This window comes from Dama dama, chromosome 23, assembly GCF_033118175.1.
Source record: "Dama dama isolate Ldn47 chromosome 23, ASM3311817v1, whole genome shotgun sequence".
NCBI lineage: Eukaryota > Metazoa > Chordata > Mammalia > Artiodactyla > Cervidae > Dama > Dama dama.
In genome coordinates this window covers 74,699,505-74,719,336 of record NC_083703.1, presented here as the reverse complement: position 1 = coordinate 74,719,336, position 19,832 = coordinate 74,699,505, and the positions used below count along the sequence as shown (strand labels likewise).

At 54.0% G+C, this 19,832-nt stretch overlaps 1 protein-coding gene across 2 annotated transcripts in view; it reads right to left on the bottom strand.

Annotated features, from left to right (window-relative positions):
• Positions 1–1,475: 1,475 nt before the first annotated feature.
• SLC12A5 (solute carrier family 12 member 5) overlaps positions 1,476–19,832 on the bottom strand; it is a 34,403-nt gene continuing 16,046 nt past the window's right edge. For both annotated transcript variants that reach the window (XM_061125885.1, XM_061125886.1), the window contains exons 7-26: positions 17,861–18,102; positions 16,675–16,886; positions 14,926–15,096; positions 14,539–14,637; positions 14,333–14,390; positions 13,166–13,340; positions 12,448–12,566; positions 12,042–12,140; positions 10,996–11,115; positions 10,585–10,689; positions 8,948–9,116; positions 6,871–7,066; positions 5,850–6,019; positions 5,248–5,379; positions 4,065–4,172; positions 3,068–3,190; positions 2,781–2,980; positions 2,427–2,441; positions 2,017–2,150; positions 1,476–1,808 (exon numbers count right to left, since the gene is read on the bottom strand). In XM_061125885.1, coding sequence (XP_060981868.1) covers positions 1,717–1,808; positions 2,017–2,150; positions 2,427–2,441; positions 2,781–2,980; positions 3,068–3,190; positions 4,065–4,172; positions 5,248–5,379; positions 5,850–6,019; positions 6,871–7,066; positions 8,948–9,116; positions 10,585–10,689; positions 10,996–11,115; positions 12,042–12,140; positions 12,448–12,566; positions 13,166–13,340; positions 14,333–14,390; positions 14,539–14,637; positions 14,926–15,096; positions 16,675–16,886; positions 17,861–18,102 — 2,739 coding nt within the window. In that variant the 3' untranslated portion in view covers positions 1,476–1,716. The remainder of the gene's footprint in view (positions 1,809–2,016; positions 2,151–2,426; positions 2,442–2,780; positions 2,981–3,067; positions 3,191–4,064; positions 4,173–5,247; positions 5,380–5,849; positions 6,020–6,870; positions 7,067–8,947; positions 9,117–10,584; positions 10,690–10,995; positions 11,116–12,041; positions 12,141–12,447; positions 12,567–13,165; positions 13,341–14,332; positions 14,391–14,538; positions 14,638–14,925; positions 15,097–16,674; positions 16,887–17,860; positions 18,103–19,832) is intronic.

Sequence of the window (19,832 nt, the reverse complement as noted above, 5' to 3'; positions counted from 1 at the left end):
GCCACACCTGACCCAGTCTAGATGGCACCAGCGCCAGCTCTGCCTTGGGCTCAAAGGAAGGGAGGTGGTGAGGTCAGGAGTACCCAGAAGCCTCAGCTCTGGGAGGTGGACGGGATGTCTAACTAGGTGCAGTCAGGGCCCTGGGGCTGGAGTTACTGTACCCAGCCCCAGAGGGCGCTGGAACGAGCATGCAGTGCATGTCCCCCTTAGTAACGTGCCCTGGGGGAAGGGAACCTGGCCAACGGGGTTTCTCTAAGGGAAGAGGGCACCTCCGGCGGGGCTGGCGGAGCAGAAGCGCCAAGGACTGGTGTTGGAGAAGCCAAAGGCCTTGGGCCCTAGTTGGAGGAGGGCAGAGAGGCGCTTAAGAACTAAGCAAGTGCCGACTCCAGCCCTCCCCCAGGCCCAGGTGCCTGGGAGACGCAGCTAGAGGCCGCTGCTAGGCAGCAAGGCCCGGCCCCCAGACGCGGAGAAGGCGGCTGGGTCCCCGAGGCCGGAGTTGCCGGATGGGAACAGGGTAGGAAATGTCAGGGGCAGCGCTAGGGCCACCCCGGTAGATCCGGCCCCAAACCCAGAACCGCATCCTCCTCCCTCACCTGTCCCAGGGAGGAAACTCCGGGGGAGGGGACGCCCTCCAACCCCCCGATTTCAGTCTTTGGCGAAGAGCCACGGGATAGGGGGAGCAGGCGACAAGCCGGTGGAGGAGAGACGCCTGCTCCCCCAGCGAAGGCACCGGGACGGGGCTTCCTGGGGGCGGGGGCGAGGGCCTCTCTCGGTTCCTCTGGCTTGAGGAACGCCCCTCCCCTCTCCTGGCCCCAGCTTGCATAAAGAGCCGATAAGAAGAGGCTGCGCGCGTGTCTGCAGCCACAGTGGAAGCTCACATTCGCTGGGAGGCGAATCCAGGGAAAGTTGGGACACTTGTCTCACTTCGTCTCCGAAAAGATCTAGAAGGAAGAAGGGTCGGAAGCCAAGGGCGCGCGGAAAGGGTGAGGAGGCGTCGAAGGAGTGGGTGGTCGAGGGACCACGAGTCCCGCCTGGGCCTAAAAGCACTTTTGCTCTCAAACGCTCGGACGTCAAGGAAAACCCAGCCTCCCGAGGCGCCCCGCCTTCCCTAGGCGCGCCCCCAGCGGGAGAACGTGACTGCGGCGAGAAGAGAAGTCCGTTGCGCTTCTAAGTCACAGAAATATGGGGACGTTAAAAATACACGCGATGTCTCCTGTACACTATGTATACGCTCGGCCGGCTCGCGCCCGCGGCCGCGGGAGAAAGGAGAACGCAGACGGCGGGGCGCATCCTCGCCACCCCGCGCGCTCCAGGCCGCCGGGGGAGAGACGCAGAGTGCGGGCGGGGCGGGGCGGGGCGCGGGAAGAGAGGGAAGGGGCCGGGCGGACGACCGAGGGGGTCCTCGAAGCCCCAGGTCCGCTCCTTTCCGCAGCCTCCTCCGACCTTTATTGCAGCGTCTCCTCCGGCGGGGCGAGGCCGGGCTTAGAAAAAGGACGGCCGGGGCCGACGCGCCAACGGGACTCTGGTCTCCGGGCGGGGAGGTCTTCTCCGGGTCCGCCCCAGCCGACGTGGCCTCCGGGCTTCAGGCAGCGGGGAAAGGGGGCCAGGGCGCGGGCACAGGGTCTGTATGTAAACGGTGACAGCGGCGGGGGACGCGGCGAGAGCTCCGGGGCCGCGGGCCGGACGCGCTCGGGCCCGGGTGTTTGGTCCTGGCTCTCAGGAGTAGATGGTGATGACCTCGCGGCCTCCGCCGCGGACCAGCATCACCCGGTCCAGGTGCTCGGTGAGAACCTCGAGGAATTCCATGTCTGAGCGCCCGTCAAGGAGAAAGACCGTCCCCTTTCCTCCCCCAAGGAATCAGGTTCCCGTTGGGCGCCCGCAGATCGCCGGGCTCGCGTCCCTGTCCTAGGTGCTGATTCTGAAGCGGACCCGGCTCAGCCCTTCCTTCCCAGGGCTAGGACCTAAGTCCCCTGACGTCCACCTCCCTCCTTCCTCCCAATTTTAAGCCCAGGATACAGTTTTCGTCACCGTTGCGGTTGCGGGGAGGCCCAGGCATGTTGAGCAAAACAAGCTTGGCACCCTGGGATTTCTGGACGATGACCTCGTTCAGCCGCACGGCCGTGTGCATGCGCCGCACGTTGGATTGGTTCCTGCGGGAGGAAGCCAGGGAGGAGGAGGGCACGTAAGGCTAGGAGAGAGGGGGGACTTGGATCCAGTCGCCCCTTCCAGCACCTCCCCCGCCCCCAGCACTGGGCTGCTGGGATCTGCTCCTTGCAAGCCAGGGACCACCAACCCTAGACCACTCCAAGCTGGGCTACTCAGAGACCCCAGAGGTCAGGGGCGCGAGTTGAGGGTTCATTGCAGACTGAGAAGAGTAGGGAACCTGGCCAACCTAGGAGAGAATTCAAAAATTCTGAAGCACTTACAAGTTCTCCCACTCCCTTCAGGAAACATAAGAGAAGCAAAGAGAGGAAGAAAAAGGAGAGGGGTCAGAAAAAGCAGGAGAAGCTGAGGACTTGAGCCACCATCAACACCCTGTGTGCAGACTAGTCCTGCGCTCCCAGCCCCCCAGCCTTCGCCTTTCCACTGCCTGCACCTGTGCGTTCTGACCCTTAGCAATCAAGCCCAACCTGAGTCCTCAGACGGGGCAACCAAGGAGAGGTCTGGGCTGGGCCTTCCGACTACCAGACCAGGACCCCTTCTGCTCATTTGCTTTCCACAGGGAGCAAAGACCCTGTAGGCTCACCCCAGACCCCAGCCCTTAGCCCCCAGGCCCGTACGGCTTCATGCTGAAGAAGTCCTTGATGCCCTCAGAGGAGACAGGACTGGGGCCCTTGTTCTTCTCTGCCACGGACTTGTCCTTGGTCCAGGTGAGATGCACTTTTTCTGGATCTGCCTCGCCCTCCACCTCAGGCTCCTCCCCTGGAGACGGTGAGCTGCTGGGGCAGCTGGGAGCACTCTGGTCATGGATCAGCTGCACCTGAGGGATGAAAGAAGGCATGTGATTCTTTTGGAGGCCAAAGGTTCTGCTCCCACTGGTTGCAGCCAAACCACCCGAGCTGCATACCTCCTCTTCTGGCTTCTCCTCACTGTCACCAGCTGTCTCTTCTGGGACGTTGAGACGGAGCCGCGTGTTGGCTGGATTCTTTCTCCGGATTGAGCCACGAGACTCATCTGTGATACTCTGGATCTAGGGAGGGACACAGGTTGGTGCCATGGAAATCACTACCCATGCCCTGCAAAGAGCTACCCTCAACGCTGATGTTCAGCCAGGACGTGCACTTTTGGGACCTACCAGTTGTTAAAATACTGCGATGCTTCCACACCAAATAGCTACTGCCCCATGGATATGGCCACTCCAACTCCTCTCCAGTACCCCTGGCCTTCCCACTCCCCAGCAACCAAAGGGTTGACACCTGGCCCAGCTGAGCTCTACCTCAGGGCCAGTTCTGGCTGGTCGGTGCACATCCCACTTCTGACAACTGCACTGTCATCCACCTCCGAGAGCTCTTCTGTCCCCCGCCCCGAGGACCCCACTCACTGGGGTGAGGCTTTCATCCAAACACTGGAGGGCGGGTGGGCCCACGTTAACCACATGGGAAGATCTTACAGCCAGCCTTACCCCATAAGAGCTCATCACCGTTAGCCCTGAGAACACACCATCCACACCCTAGGAGGTTTGCCCCCAGCTCTCATCATCAGCTGTATCCTGAAATATCCACTCATTACTCACTCTCTAAGGGTCTATCATAAGATACCTTGTCCCCCACACTGGCAGCCCACACCCCTGAGGAATCATCATCCATACACATTTAGCTTCCACTCTTCTCCCTTGGGCCCCAGAAGTCACGTCGAGAGTGGAAGATCTGTCACCCTCGCCAAAGCCCCTCTGCATCCTGGCTGGGAGGCTGGAGAGAGGCAACTGCAGCGTGCACCCTTGCTGCTGGGGAACCAGTGCCAGGAGGCGGCAATGCCAGCAGCCAGGAGTGGGCCATCCCAAACCTGTGCAGCCCCAGGGCTGGCAGCAGCTTGAGACACTCCAAGCCCAGCCAGGGCAACCTCACCTCCCGCTCCCGCTCGTTCTTGGTTAAATGCATTTGTTTGAGGATCTGGGAACGCTGCTCCATCACCAAGGTCTTCTCGTAGGTGTAAGCGGAGATGTCACTCTCATGCTGTGGGTAGGCAGGGGTGGGACGGGGGAGAGGGGCAGGGAGGAGAGCGTGAGCTCCAAGCTCAGGTGCGAGGCCAAGAAGAGGGAGGCAGGCCCCCTTCCTGCTGCCAGCCTAGGGCTTCCCTGTCCAATGACCTAGGACAAAGCAGGGGGTGATGCTCTTTGAAGGCGAGGCAGCTCATTCCCTCCTCAGCCAAGCCCGGGACTGGGTGAATGAATGGGTGAATGAATGAATGAGTTGATTAATTAATTACCTGGGTGAATGGAGAGCAGGAAGAAGTTTAAAAAGGAACACAGATGAATGAATACATGCACATATGAATGAATGGGTGAGTGAGTGAATAAATACATTAATGAATATATGGGATTAATGAATATATGGGAATGAATTAATATATGGATTAATGAATATACCATTAGAGGAACGAGTAAATGGTGCTGAACGGAATGGACAGACGAGAGGCTTTAGAGTGTAACTGCTAGACGCATGGACTCTAGAGCCAGTCTGCCTGAGTTTGAATCCTGGCTCGGCCACTTGGTGCACATTTGGGACAAATTACTTAACGTTTCTGTGCCTCAACTTCCTAATCTGTAAAATGGAAACACTGATAATTGGATAACTGCATCTATTTCATTGATTGCTGTGAGAAGTAATGTATATATAAAATGCATAGAACAGTGCCTCACACGTAGTCAGCATTACTAGACATGTCTATTCTTATAAAGGAGACAAGGCAGGGTGGGTGAGTGGGTGGATGGATGGATGGGTGGAAGGGCTCTTGGGTGAACATGTGAGAGGCTTAAAAGTGGATGGGGGTGCCCTGGTCAGGGGACTAGATTCCCCCATGCCACAACTAAAAGTTCACAGGCTGTAACTGAAGATGCCACCCGCCACAAAAATCGACCTCAGGTACCACAACTGGGACCCAGCACAGTCAAAAGCTGATTGGGGGGTGGGGGGAGGACCCTAGCATCACAAACTGATGGGTACTGGGGTTCCCCTATTTGGTTCTGGGCCCAAGGGCAAAGAGGCCAGCGGGACTCCAAAGCGTCAGAGGCAGCTCCTGGGGACTCACCATCTCCACCACCTCGACCTCTGCGGTGATACGTAAGTGGTACAGAAATGTGGTCAAGTCCTTCTTCATCTGGATGCTATTGTCGTCCATCTGGGCCACGGTGAAGATTCGCATCTTACACTTCCGCCAAACCTGGAGAGATGAAGGGGACCCAGAAAGGTCCAGTCCAGATGCCATGCGGAGACCCAGGGCCAGACCTCGTCCCTCACCCTTCCTACCCCGCTTCCCACACATCCAGGTAGCCCACCAATGCTCTATCTCGGCGGCCACTCCCTACAAAAATGCCCCCCCCACTGAAGGTGGGCCCCCCTCCCCCCCGCACTGAAGCATCACTCGCTTGAGTTAAACACGGCTCTCCTCTATAATTCAAGGACATCTGCCAGGGGAGCCACAGTCAGTCCCCAACACCTCAGAATAAAGGAGGTGACTGGAGCCCTCTCCCAGGCTCTCACACGGAGGCGGGCAGGGCGGGAGCCCGGGAGCCCCCCGCGCACGTGGCCACGAGCACGTGCACACGGGAGCGAGCGTGCGGCCACGAGCACGTGCACACGGGAGCGCGCGGCCACGAGCACGTGCACATGGGAGCGCGCACGCACACGCACCTTGTGGTGCCGCAGCAGGAAAGGCAGCAGCATCAGCATGCCGCCGTCATGCACGATCCACCAGACGTCGATGCTGCCTTCAGAGAAGCGCTCGGGGTTCCCGGGGAACATGGAGACATTCTTGGTGACCAGCAGGGCCAGGTGACCGGCCGTGGTTTCCCGAACCAGCTCTGGGGGAGGCCAAGGAGATCGCAGACGGAAAAACAGGGACCCTGGTCCCCTCCTGGCACCCAGCACGCCTCCCCGTCCTGCCTCCCGCCTCAGCCTCGGACTGAGAAGTCAGGAAAGCCCCATCTTCCTGGGCCTAGTTTGAACTTGGGAAAAAAAAAAAAAAACTTCTCTGGGCCTCAGTTTCCCCACTGGTCAAATGGTAATAAGGACACCTGCCCTTTCTGATTAAGAAGGCGACCCTGCAGCGCTCACTTAATCCTCCCAGCTACCCTCTAACTGGGATCTACTGATAAAGCAGCCTCAGGGTTTACCAGCTGCCGTGACCTTCATCTCTCCGTGCCTCAGTTTCACGCCACTAAAACAGAGACAGCCATGCCTGGCCCTCACAGGCCTGCTGAGAGAATCTGAGACTTAGAGAAAGCCGCCACTTGTCTGGCACACGGAACGCAGTCCATTAAGTGTTAGTTACTATATGACTTATTATCCACTACTACCAAGGAATCTGATGCTCAGAGAGGGGGGGAACTTGTGAACAATCACACAGCAACGAAGGGCCAGAGGTTCCATCTGGACCCGCGCCTCAGTGGTGACTTCAAAGCTGTAGGTCTTCCCACTGGCCTGCACTGCCTTCCCTGCAGGGTTCTGAGCCCTGCAAAGAGCCAAGTCTGTCTCCTTCACACCTGAGGCCCTGGGCACCCAGCACAGTGTCTGGCACCTGGCCAGCCTTGAACGCCATCACCTGCACATGCTGAATCCATACTTGTGATGCCTGGGAAGCGGTCCCCAGGCCCAAAGAAGGAGAACCCACCCCCACGCAGCCCCCCGCGACTCCCAGCCCAGCCTGCTCTACCGATGAAGTTCCTCCACGTCTGATGGTCTTCCTTCTGTCGCCAGTTGCGGGGCCAGCCAACAAGCACGGTGTTGTGCTGAAGCCCGCCGAGGCCCCCGGACTGAATCAGGTGGGACACGCCATCTCGCAGGTTGGAAGAAATGACTACCTGGCAGAAGCCTTTCACTTTCTCTGCCTCCATCAGGCGCCGGATGGACTGCGGTGGCAGGGATCAGAAAAGGACCAGCCTCAGGCCCAGGCCTCCCTGGCCCCGCTCAGCCCCTTGCAGCCCCGCCCCCCCCCCACCTCCCATCTCTCCTCTCCATCATCCCGATCTTCCTGAAGCTCAGCTCTGATCGTGTCAGCCCCTGGCACCCCATCACCTATGGCCCCTATTCCCCGCTACTCAAGCAAAGCTCTTCATGATCAGACCCCGTGCTTGCCATCACCCTGCCATGGCTCACAGATTCCCTGGGGAAGCTCTCCCCCACCCCCCAGACCCCCCTCCCCCAGGTTGTCCATGACACCCTGCCTGGCCCAGTTCAACCATCACCTTCTTCAGACACCACTCCTCCACCCAGACCAGAATGAAACTAGTCTCCTCTGCTTAGCCAGACAATTTGATTTTAACGATTTTTTTAAGTTAGCATAATAGTAGGCATTTAAAACATGTATTCAATCTGTGTAATGAAGGAATCGTTTTTATGACTCTCAGTTTATAGCTAAGGAAATTGAGGCTCAGAGAAATTAATACTTGCTTCAGGGCATATGGATAATGGATATTATTGTAGAGGTTCAAATCCAGGGGTTTGACTCCATCCTTCACACTCTTAACCAATCCCCTAACAGAAAGGGCTCCAATTTCTGCCTCTGCCCCAATCTGTTAATTCAGCATGCAGTGGCTGAAAATAAGAGCAGAGTAACCTTGGGCAAATCACTTCCCTCTGTGAGCCTCAGTTTTCTCATCTGTCAAATGGGTGTTGTGATAGCTACCTCATTTAGGAAGAGGGAGAATGACATAATATGTTGTGAGCAGAGCTTAGTATACAGCCTGAGAGATCATCAACACGTTCTCTTACTCTGTAGTTATTAACTCTAAGGTAGCACCTGTCAACTTCAGATGGGTTGGGGAGCCTTCTGTGTATGTTCTGTCTCCCCCACCAGCCTGTGACCCCCTTGAGGGGTGGGGTTTGGTCTTCCACCTCTCCGTGTCCCCCAGGGCCTACCCCAGTGTCTGGTACCCAGGACATGTGCAGCCACGGCATGTTGAATTAAAGTGACCAGTGGAGGCCTCCAGCCCTGGGCCCTGACAGATCTGTGTGAACGGCCCAGTGAGGCAGAAACAGCGGCTGTCACAAGCCATTAGGGGTGCCCCACCCCATCTCATCTCACCTCCCTGAGGCCCGCTTTCCCCTATCCACTTCTAACCATGGCCCCGAGGGGAGAGAGGCCTGAATCACAGACAGAACCCACTTCCTCTGCCACCCACCAGACACCTGTTAGTGCCACTTACTGCAGACCCCGGCTGCCCCAGCTCACACTGGCACTGCCCACTGCTCCGTGAGCAATGACCAGTAGACAGGAACGAGAGCAGGTAATCCAGCCCCCAGGACCTGGGTTCAAATCCTGCTACGCTTGCAGCCAGCTTTGTGACTTTCAGCAAGCTGCTTTCCCTCTCTGGGCCTTGGTCTCTTCCTGTGCTACACTGGATACTTACCCTGTCAACCCCATGCGGTGTGGAAACTGGAAGAATCCACCAATGTGAAAACGCTTTAAAAGATTTATGCTTTGGCAGAAGAAAGCTGCAATAGGAGTCTAGGTTTTGAGTCTCTGCTTTCTGTCCTTAAACAAATGACCTGACTTCTCTAAGCCTCAGTTTCCTTATCCATAAAATGGGCCCTTCTGGCCCTGATCATCTTGGGTTCTGCAGGTTGGATTCTAAGGAACTTAGTCACTGAGCCCTTGGACACAACTTCTGAGGAGGAGGACAGAGAAGCCTGAGCCCCAGCTCATGGCAGAGCTGGTAAGAAGAAAGTGGAAAGGAGCAAGGGGCTGTCTTCCCAACTGCCACATGCCCCCCAGCAAGGCCTATACTCACCTCCTCTGCCCTCTGGGCCTGGGGATGGTTATCCAGAAAGGTGCCCTCAAGGACAGAGCCCACAATGGTCAGGCCCTTCCCTGCCTTGAGCTGGGAGGTCAGCGAGAGCAGCTGTGGATGGACCACGTTCTGGTCTTGGTCCACACGTACCAGCACCAGCAGCTGTGGCCTGAAGCAGGTGCAAGATCACGTGATCCATCCACCACCTCCCCAAGCACCGTAACTCATACACCCATACTCCATACACTAACTGCCTGTCCTCCATACTCCCATCCCCCTAAACATCCATCCACCCATGTCCTTAGGTTATCAACCCATCCAGTCATCTCCCACACATCTCTCCATCCACCCACCCATCCATCTCTGCATCCATCTCACTCACCCATGCATTCATCCATCCACCCACCCACCTATCTACCATCTCACTCACCCACCCATCCATCCATCTATCCACCTACCCATCCATCTATTTTATCCTTCAGTTATCCATTCACATCCATGTTAATTTACCAACACATGCATTATTCATTCAATTACCCTCACATCCACCTACCACCATCCATCCACACATTCATCTATTCACCCAACCACACTCCCATACATGTATTCACTCAGCTATCTACCCATCTATTTATCCGTTCATTTCCTTATTCATTTAGCCTCCCCAGCCAACCATGAGTTTGATAGCATCCTCTAAGCACCTACTCTGGGCTAGATCCTGTGCTAAGCATTTAAGGATTCACAGACTATTTGTGCAAAACTCCAGTCTCTAAAAGGCCAGTTTAGTAGACATGAGTGAGGACAAGTCCACGATGTCCTCATTCCAGAGTTCCAGACTTTACTCTTAGCAAATTGAACCTGAAGGAGAAGAAGGGCTTGCAGAGCAAGCAGTTCGAAGGCACCTGGGCTGAGAGGCGGGAGGGGAAGATTCTGGCTCTAGGTTTGCCTTCCACAACCCCTGAGACCTTCCCTAAGCCCTGGTTTTCACGTGAATCAAGTAGTAGTAGTAGTAGTGAAGTTCTGCTCGTGTCTAACTCTCTGCGGCCCCATGGACTGCAGCCCACCAGGCTCCTCTGTCCGTGGGACTGTCCAGGCAAGAATACTGGAGTGGGTTGCTATTTCCTTCTCCAGGGGATCTTCCCAACCCAGGGATCAAACCCGGGTCTCCAGCATTGTAGGCAGATGCTTTACCATCTGAGCCACCAGGGAAACCAATAGAGAGATTGCTACTAATCTAGAGATTTCTAAGAGGCCCTGTTAACTCTCAAAGTGGATGATCCCACCTCTCCTAGGGCGAATGCTCTCTGATACTCCACTTACCTGTCTGGGCACATGCCTTCTCCAGGGAACTGTGAGCTCACTACGTCCCTGGAGACTGGAAGGGGGCGGTGCATAGATCATGTGTTCATATGTGTTTTTTTTAACAAATGATGTGATGAATGGAGGGATGGATAGATGCTTAGAAACTGGCATGGCAGGTAGGGTTTTGGAGAACAAATGTGTGGAACCTCAGCTCAGCCTCAGCGTTACAGGAGGGAAGAGTTCAGATGAGGCTGGACACCACTCAGCCAGAGCAGAAGGAAGCAGGCGGGGTGGGTCAGGCCCCGCTGCCTTCCCCTTTGGTCGCCATCACTCACCTCCAGTTCTTGGTGTGAGGGGGCCCTTCTTCCAGGCGCAGCAGGGCATAGCGAGCAGCGCTGAGAGACAGGCCTCGGATCCCATCGCCCCATTCCTTCTCTGCCCTGGGGGCCGGGAAGGGGGGATCAAGAGAGGCAGAAAGCCGGGGAGTGCCAGGGAGAAGCACCCACCCCACAGTGTGGAGCCAGAGCCGTCCACCTCAGGCTCAGAAGGGCGGTGGCTCCTGGCCGCCTCCATTTCTCAAAGCCTCAGCACCTCCCTCTGCTCCTGTCTCACCCCCTCATGCTTTCCTCTCCATTCTCCCCATCTTCTCTCCCTTTTGGCCTTAACCCCACCCCTACCCCCCAAGTTCCCATCACCTCTCTCCCCTCCTCACCCCCCTCCCGTCGCTCAGCCTCGCCCCGCCTTACCCGCGGTATTCGATATACTTGTAGATGAGCCCAGCAATAAGCATGGCCACCAGGGCGTAGTACCAGGAGCAGATGAACATGAGGGCCAGGCAGAGGCTCATGCCCAGGAAGGAGAGTGTCCTGGACAGTGGGAGGGAGACCCAGCCTCTGAGCCCCTGGCGGGGTTCTCACTGGTGCCCAGGGCTCAGACGGCAAGAGTTAGATGGGGCAGGGAGGGCCTGGGCCAGACCTGGGAGGCTACAGCCAGGGCTAGGGGAGCCCACGCCATCATCTCCAGCAGCACCACCAGAATCTGGAGCCTCTGGGTGGATGAGCAGCCGCAGACAGGGCCCCACCCAGCTCCTTGGTCACCACAGTGCCCCGGCCCAGTGCCTCAGGCCCTGGCAGACCACCCTGCCAGGTGGTTTCTGAGGGCAGGGGTCTCTGGGGAGGGTTGGAGGCAAGATCTCCCAGAAGGAACATGGGACGAGGCTCTGGTGCAGCAGGGGCGCCGAGGTGGGAGGGAGGCAGGCAGCCTGGGCTCTGGTCTAGGTGTGCCATAGCCTTGGGACGGGGGTGACCTTGGGCCCATCCCTTTCCCCGCCGGAGCCTCCATTTCCTTTTGGTAGAATAAGCATGATCGTGCCCGCCATGTCTGTCCCACCAGCCTGTTGTGGGGATCAGGAACCATCAAGCAGAATGGGCAGAAGTCCGGCCCCACACAAGAAGCACCTTCTGTGCCCTAAGCACTGTAAGGCTCAGAGGTGCCTGTGAGGTAGGTGCAGTTACTGTCCCATTTCACAGCTGGGGAAACTGAGGCTTCCTCATCAAGACTGACAGGTGTTGAGCACTATGGACATGAGAGGGATTCTAGCTGGGACTGTTTATGCTGTCTTCTGTTATTACTTGTCATTATAATTAGACCTTCACCAGGACTTTCCTCATGCTACTTGGGCTACGAAAGCTGGAGTTGAGGATCCTGAGACCTGGAGGGGATAGGCTGGGGTGAGGGGCCAGGGAGAGGATGGTCCTGTGGGATGAGGTGGCGGGGGCAGACAGGCACCCACCAGTGGTAATATCGAAAGCGTGGCCGCCAGTTGGGCGTCCTCAGCAGTGTCTGTACCGCGCAGGCCAGGTTCACAAACATATAGCACATGAGGAAGAACCTAGAACACAGAAAGGCCCGGGAGAGGCAGAGATGCAGGAGAGGCAGAGACAGACTCACAGGGAGAGAAAAGGGGGGAAGGGAGGAAGAGACTGGGGAGGCGGCCGAGTCATGTTCTGACGCGTAGGAAGGGGTTCAAAGGCCAGATCCCCTTACAGCATGCCCCGGTGCACGTGGGATGAATGTCTGTACAACAGAGGACATGTTTCTACGACACTGGGCTCATTAAAGTGGTTCAGGGGGGCTGTCCAGGGTCACAGCTGGAGTATCCCCAGAGCTGATAGCGAGGGCAGGAGGCCAGGACGCACATAGAGAGGATGGGGGCGACCTCGTCCAGGGACGCGATGAGGATGCCAATCTCGCAGATGCAGGCGGTGAGGAGCAGGGCCCACGTTGGCTCTCCGTTGGCTTTGCCGTGGCCAAAAACCTGAGGACACAGCAACCATCACAGGGGCCTGAGACCCTAGGGACTTCTTGTCTCGCTCCTCCAGTCCTGGGGACCAGTACAGGAGAGGCAGAGAGAGGGATGCTGTGCTTCTCATCCTTTAAAGGGACCCAAGGGGATACCAGGTTTTTGCTGTATCTTTCCCACCCTGACATTGGTACCCGAGTGCAGGGAAGTTCAGATGATCCCTGAAGGGGAACAGGAGGGGACAGATGGAGGAGCAGCTCCAGGCGGCCAGCAAGCAGCCGTGACGGAGTTCATCATATACATATATTTTTAAAGAACCACAGAGAGCACCCTCCTCTCATTTGCCCTTTGGCTGTCTCCCTGAGTCCCTGCCCAGTCACAAGGCCCAAGGAGGACCATTTATTTTTCTCCCTAAGAGCAGACAACCCTGCCCAAAGAGATGGCCCTGAGGATGGGCCAAGTCCCATTTTTCGTAGTGGCATCACAGAGAGGAAGGGACCAGAAGGCAGTTCGAGGCTTGCTGTGGCCTCTGCTCACCGGGTGGCCTCGCTGGGCAGGGCCTGGTTGGCTGGTATAGGGGGTGGACTATCGGCCCACGCCTTGCCACCACTGACCTGGAGGAAGGGCACTATGCCATCGCGGGAGATGGCCTGCAGCAGGCGAGGGGCGCCCGTGAGGCTCTGCAGCCCAGCCCCGCAGGTAGAGAAGAAGGATCCAATGACGATAACCCAGGGGGACGGCCAGGCCAGGGTGCCCACCACCAGATTGCCATTCACAGCTTCACCAAACCTGGAAGGGAGCAGTAGAAGATAGGAGATGCTGGGTGAGCAATGCCACCTAGATTTCCAAAGGTTTCCCATGCCAACTGCGGGGCCAGCCATACGTCCACCACGGGGCTTGGCTGTGTAGGGGTGAAGGGACAGACAAAGCCCCTGATGACATGGGCTGTCTGTGTGACCTTGGGCAAGACATTCAACCTCTCTGTGTCTCAGTTCCTTCAGCTGTAAAATGAAGATCATTATAAGCCTATCTCATATGATTGGTGGGAGGAATAAGGAGATAATGTATGTAAAATGCTTAGCACAGTGCCTGGAACTTAGTACTAATGGCAACTCAATTTTTTTTTAATTGAGATATAGTTGATGTACATAAGATTATATAAGTTTCAGGTTTACAACATAGTGATCCACAATTTTTAGAAGTCATACCTCATTTAGTTATTATAAAATATTGGCTGTATCCCCTGTGCTGAACAGTATATCCTTGCAGCTTATTGCTTCTACACAGAGTAGTTTGTACCTTTTAACACCCTCCCCTTGTCTTGCCCCTCCCCCCTAATAATGATTTGAGTACATGGTCAATTGTACAAGACTGCGTCATCCTGGGCATATATCTTAAACTGTGTCTCCATCTGGAAAATGGGGATTCTGGCCTCATCACATGGTGATGTGATGCAGTATGAGAATCAAGAAGAGCTTTTTCTGTTTTTCAGACAGTGCCATTTGGCTTCCTCCTAGACTCCCTGAGACTCCCTGACTCAGTTCCCTCCCTGCGAGGAATCCATCCACATTAGCAGCCAGAGTGAGCCTTCAGGAGCCAACAAACTGACCATTTGGCACTGTCTTAAAACAGAAGGTGCTGCCTCAGTAGGCAGAGGGGGTCCTGGCCCTGGAATGTGCAAGCAGAGGTTGTACCAAGTGGGTTCTGTTTCCCAGAACCCAGCCTCCTGATGCCCACCCCACCCTCCTCAGAACAGGATCGTCCCTGAGCCCCTTACTTACTTGTCCCGAAGGACGACCCCCTCGATGCAGGCCCCGAACAGGACCACGGAGCTGATGTCTGCAGCAGAGGATGAAGGAGAATCCCCAGGGTGGCATTCTCCATCCTCCCCACCCCTCCTGAACCAGCCAGATGAGGCAGCAGCTTCAGAGACCCTCCGTCTAGCCCTCCCCACCCACAGTGGTCCCCGCCCAGCCGTGCAGGATACAGACAGCGGAGGTGGTGGCGATGGCCAGGATGGTGCCAGTGGGAATTGACTTCTGGGCATCCCGCAGGTCCCCAGAGCGGTTAGAACCAGCCATGATCCCTGTGAACAGAGGAGCAGCTAGGACAGGAGCCGTGGGAGACCAGACAAAGGACACCAGCCTCCGAGTCATGAACCCAGGAGTCTAGTCCTGGCCTGACTTGTGTGAGAGCTTGAGCATGTTACTTGGCTACTCCAGGCTTTAATCCCCTCCCCTGTCCAGTGGGAGGTGAACTGGCTCCTGCTTATGTAATGGGGCTACTGGACTAAGAAATTCCCCACATCATGATTGACTTTCTCCCTACCCATCCACTCCCAGGCAGAGTCTTCCCTCTCTGAGCTCCCCTTCACCTGTGACTGAGGGGAAGTAGATGCCGACCAGCAGGGTGAAGTAGGAGGTCATATCGCTGAAGACATAGGGATGGTCCATGTCGACAGGGGTACCATCTGCCAGGCCTGCCGAGGGCATCCCACGCCTTTCCACAATCACCCCCTTGGTCAGGTAGGAGCTCCATAGGTTCTCTGTGGGGGAGACATGACTCTCAGATATCAGGGTGCCAGAGCTCTGGGGCCAGGAGGCAGGGTGGACAAAAAGAAGGGTCAAAATTAACCAGCTCTTATTTCCACCAACATTTCCTAAGCTCCTGCTCTGGACCAGGGGCTTTGCACATGAATCAGATCTAGTCCTTGCTCTCAAACGGTCCAATCTACTGGGGAACATAGACAACAAAGACCTATCTTAGACTGATTCAATAGGTCCCAAACTGATCTTGCCACCCACTCATGGCAAACGGCTCCTTTCCTTTACCCCTTATCTTGGTAAAAGGCACCACCATCAATACAGACATTGCCCACAACTATTGCCTTTCCCCATCTCTGTTTCAAAACCATATCCAACTCCTATCCATTATTCCTCCTAAATATTTCTCAAATAAATCCCTTCTTGCCTTTCTAGTGTTTCTCCACTCTGGCGCTATTAACTTGTAGTGATAACTATGATAAGAACAGGCAATTCTTTGTGTGTGTGTGTGGGGGGGGCTGTCCTCTCATGTTGTAGGGTATTTAGCCACATCCCAGCCTCTACACACCAGATACCAGTAATAACTCTTCAGTTGTGACAACTAAAAATGTCTCTAGATGTTGCCACCTGTCTCCTGGGGTGGGGAGCAAAACAGGCCTGATGGAGAACCACTTTGCTGTCATCCACCACTCTCAGTAAGAAAACCATCATCTCTCACCAGGACTCAGCGTCAGCCTCCTCCTAGACTCCCTGACTCAGTTCCCTCCTTGCTCTGAACCCATCCACATTAGCAGCCGGAGTGAACCTTCAGAAACAACAAACTGACCATGTCCACCTCTTACTCAGAACCCTTTGGCGGCTCCTCATCACCCTCAGAACACTGTCCAAACTCTTCAACATGGCTTCCAGGGCTGACCACAGTCTGGCTCATGTCAGTCTCTCTGACATCATTTCTTGCCCCTCCTTCCCTTGCACTTTATGCCCCAGTCATACCAAATTACTCGTGGTTGGAAGGGCACAATATGCCCTTCTGTGTTTGCATGCTTTTAGGCAAGCTGTTCTTCTTCCTGTAATTCCCTTATTCCCCTTGTATAGTTGAAAGCCTCTTATTTGGTCTTCAAAACCCTTCTCAGATGAATCCAGGAAGCCTTGTCTTACCACCTTATACACACAACCACTCCCTCCCTTGGGAGAACTCTGTTCATTGAATGCACATCTACACATGTCATAATTTATTTGCTATTACATCTGTCTCTGCTATTAAACTCCTTGAGGCCAAGAACTGTGACTTATTTATGCTGTGTTCCTGATGCTCAGCACAGCGCTAGGCATTTAGCAGGTGCTTAGTGAATACTCGCCAAACTGATGGCTTTCTTTCCCACTAAATGAAAAGGCACGCAAGGGTTCCCTTTCATCTCTACCCCTCTGTGATCCCAAGGACAGAACATGGCCCAGAGTAGGTGCTCAATTAAAATGGATCGAATTTAACTGAATCCCAAAGAGAGTCCCTTAATCCTAACTGATTAGTCCACAATCCCTGCAGTGTTCCCTGGACACCAGACCTCTTCCCTCCCTCAGACCTTTGATGAGGCCACTGGCAGCGCCAGGAATGCCCTGGATCTCCGTGACATTGTTTCGCATGAAGTACTCATCACAGGTGGCGTTGAGGAACCGGGAGGAGCAGAAAAGGCCCCAGAGCCGTGTGGTCACTGTCTCATTTCCTTCCCACGCCAGCTTGGCACAGACATCAAAGCCATGGCGAGACAGTGTGCGGTTCCCCAGGAGGCAGATCCTAGGGAGAGAAACAAGGGAGGAAGGTGGGGAGGGATGTAACCTTGCCCTGATTTCACGGTAGAACCGCCAGGGGAGCACGAAGAAACACAGATGCCAGGGCCCCACATCCAGAGATTTCCACTTAATTGGGATGGAGCCCAGGATCAGCATTTTTTCAAAGCTCCTAACCACTGGCCCGCTAGGGAATCTCCTCCCTCCCAAGTGACTCTAGTATGAGCCAGAGCAGAGAACCACTGCTTTCCTGCGAGGCTGTTTCAGCACCACGGACAGCAGTCTCAATGTGCCACTCCTCTGAACTGTGTTATGTAGGGAAATGTGTCCTAGGGAGACAGGCTGAACCAAAGGGACCTGAGCCCATAGACCCTCTCTTCTGTGTCCTGTCATACGATAGAGAAGGTGTTTAATACTAAGAGGTTGTCTCATTCCATAAGGTTGTTCCCCACCCAAGAAAGCTTTCCCTCACATGGACTGGTCATCCCTTCAGAAATCTTTCCACTTGACTCTTCCTAACTCCACCTGAGTGAGCGTGCTCACTCGTGTCCAACTCTGTGACCCCATGAACTGTAGCCTGCCAGGCTGCTCGGTCCATGGGATTTCCCAGGCAAGAATACTGGAGTGGGTTGCCATTTCCTGCTCTAGGAGATCTTCCCAACCCAGGGGTTGAACCCATATCTTCTGCTTGGCAGGTAGATTCTTTACCTCTGAACTGCCTGGGAAGCCCAGCTCACCAGCAAGCAGTTGACCCTCGCAAGGGAAACTGTGCCCACCTCTAAAAAAACTTACCCCACCCTAAAGAGATTTACCTGAAATCAGGAGAGGTTTTCCCTCCCAAGAGAGTTTACTCTGGATCTACAACCACTCTGATTCTGAGGGTTAGGGGCAGGCTGGGGGTGGCAGAGACTAGTGTGAAGACCCTGAAACCAGCCCGGGAGGAGGGGGAGGGTGCCCAACGTGCAGGGCAGCTGCACTTACGGGAAGTTGGGTGGGTCGAAGGCAGACTTGATGACCCCAGCATAGATGGCCAGGATGGAGAGGATGACACAGCCCAGGAAGACAAGGGCGAACTTGTTGACGTACTTGACGCCCACAAACACCACAGTGGCCATGCAGGTGAGCACACAGGTGCCATACACACGCATGTTGTTCAGCATGGCTGCCGCCTCCCCGCTAGCATCTTCTGCCTTAAAAATGGCCATGGCTGGGAAGAGGTAAGCCTGTGGGAAAGGGGTGAGGCAGTCAAGCAGGCAACCCCGTGGGGACCAACGAAGAACCACCCCAAGGAAATAACCTGAGGCGCAGGCAGGGCTTTGGAGAAAAAGATAACTCTTCACAGCATATTTACAGTAATCTGAGACTGGGAAAGACATCCAATGATAGGGTCTGTCCCACGAAGACTATATATAGTCATTATACAGTCATTAAAAGATGATACTGCAAAAATGCTAGGAGCAATTATTAATTTCTATCATTTGTGTTATCAAGTATAAGTATTAATGATTATTTATTGTCTTTATTATTTAATTAGAAAGGCAGATATAAATTAGACATTCATCCCTAGAGGTTTGGGTAAATTAATCATGGTATTTCCAAATAGATTATGTAGCTACTAAAAAGGACAACAAAGATTCATATGAACCAACTTTAAAAAGCTATCCCTGTTAGACTGGATAAAAACAATCTATTTTTAAAGAGAATGTGTCTTATCTCATTTTTGTAAATATATATATGTGTACTTACATGTGAATATATACACACATACGTGTGTATATATGTCTGTCTGTGTGTAGATACATCAAAATGTTAACAGTCGTTTCCCCTGAATGGTAAAAATGTGAATAATCTTTATTCTTTTTGCACATCTGTATTTTCCATATTTTCTATATGAAATATTAATATATTTATATTGTTACAAAAGTTATTTTCAGTTGTAAGTGATATTTGCAAAGAAAGTTTTGAACTATTAGAGAAATCTATAGTTTTATAAAGACAAAATGCAATATCATAAAGAAACACAAAAACTAGAAGATACGCCAAAACGTTAATGATGACTTTCTTCAGGAGATTGTTATTTCCCTTTTAACAGTCTTTGATTTTTTCCAATTTATTTTTTTAAATTTTCCAATTCAATGGGTAGAATTACTTTTATAATAATTTTTTAATTTTGTAAAAGCCATAGAGGTCTATTATTATTCTCTCACAATTTGGCTTCTTGGGTCTTTTATTCCCCATCTATCCTTCCTGACTCTGGACTTCTCCAATCTGTCCCCAAGCCAGAAGCTGAAACATCTGTTAGTTCTAGTTCTCTAAAGCAATGCAGTCGGGTGGACATGCACAGGCTTCAGAGTCAGAAAGACACAGTTTCACATCCCTTCCACATGCCCCTTTAACTCTCTGAGCCTCGCCTTCCTCACCTGTAAAATGAAGATATCTAACTCATGCAAGAGTTGTGAGAATAAAATAAAACGACACATGGCCAGCCACGGGGCCTGGGTAGAATACGTGTTTGGGAAATGTCAGCCTGGCTCTCTATATACCAAGGAACCTTCAGCTCCCACTTCCTCCTGCAGGGGCAGGAAGAACTGAGACCCAAGTCAGCAGCCGTCCACTTCAGACACTGCCCAGGGCCCTGACTGCTCATCAGTCACTGCTTCTGACATCTCTTTCTCAGCTCCTTCTTCTCAGCAACCCGCCAGCCATCTGCCCTCTACCGTTAACATTCACAGAGTGCCTAGCACTGCCCCCTGGCACGTAGTAGGCGATCATTGAGGGACATGACTGTTATCATTTCTACCATGACTGTACTCTTCCTGACCCACCTCTTGCCAGTCAGTCGCCGAGTGACCTTGAGCAAGTCGTCTCACCTCTCTGAGCTTCTCATTTGCAAAATGGGCATAATAATACTTAAACCTCGTGAGGATTCAAGCTAATGACTGTAAAGCACTTG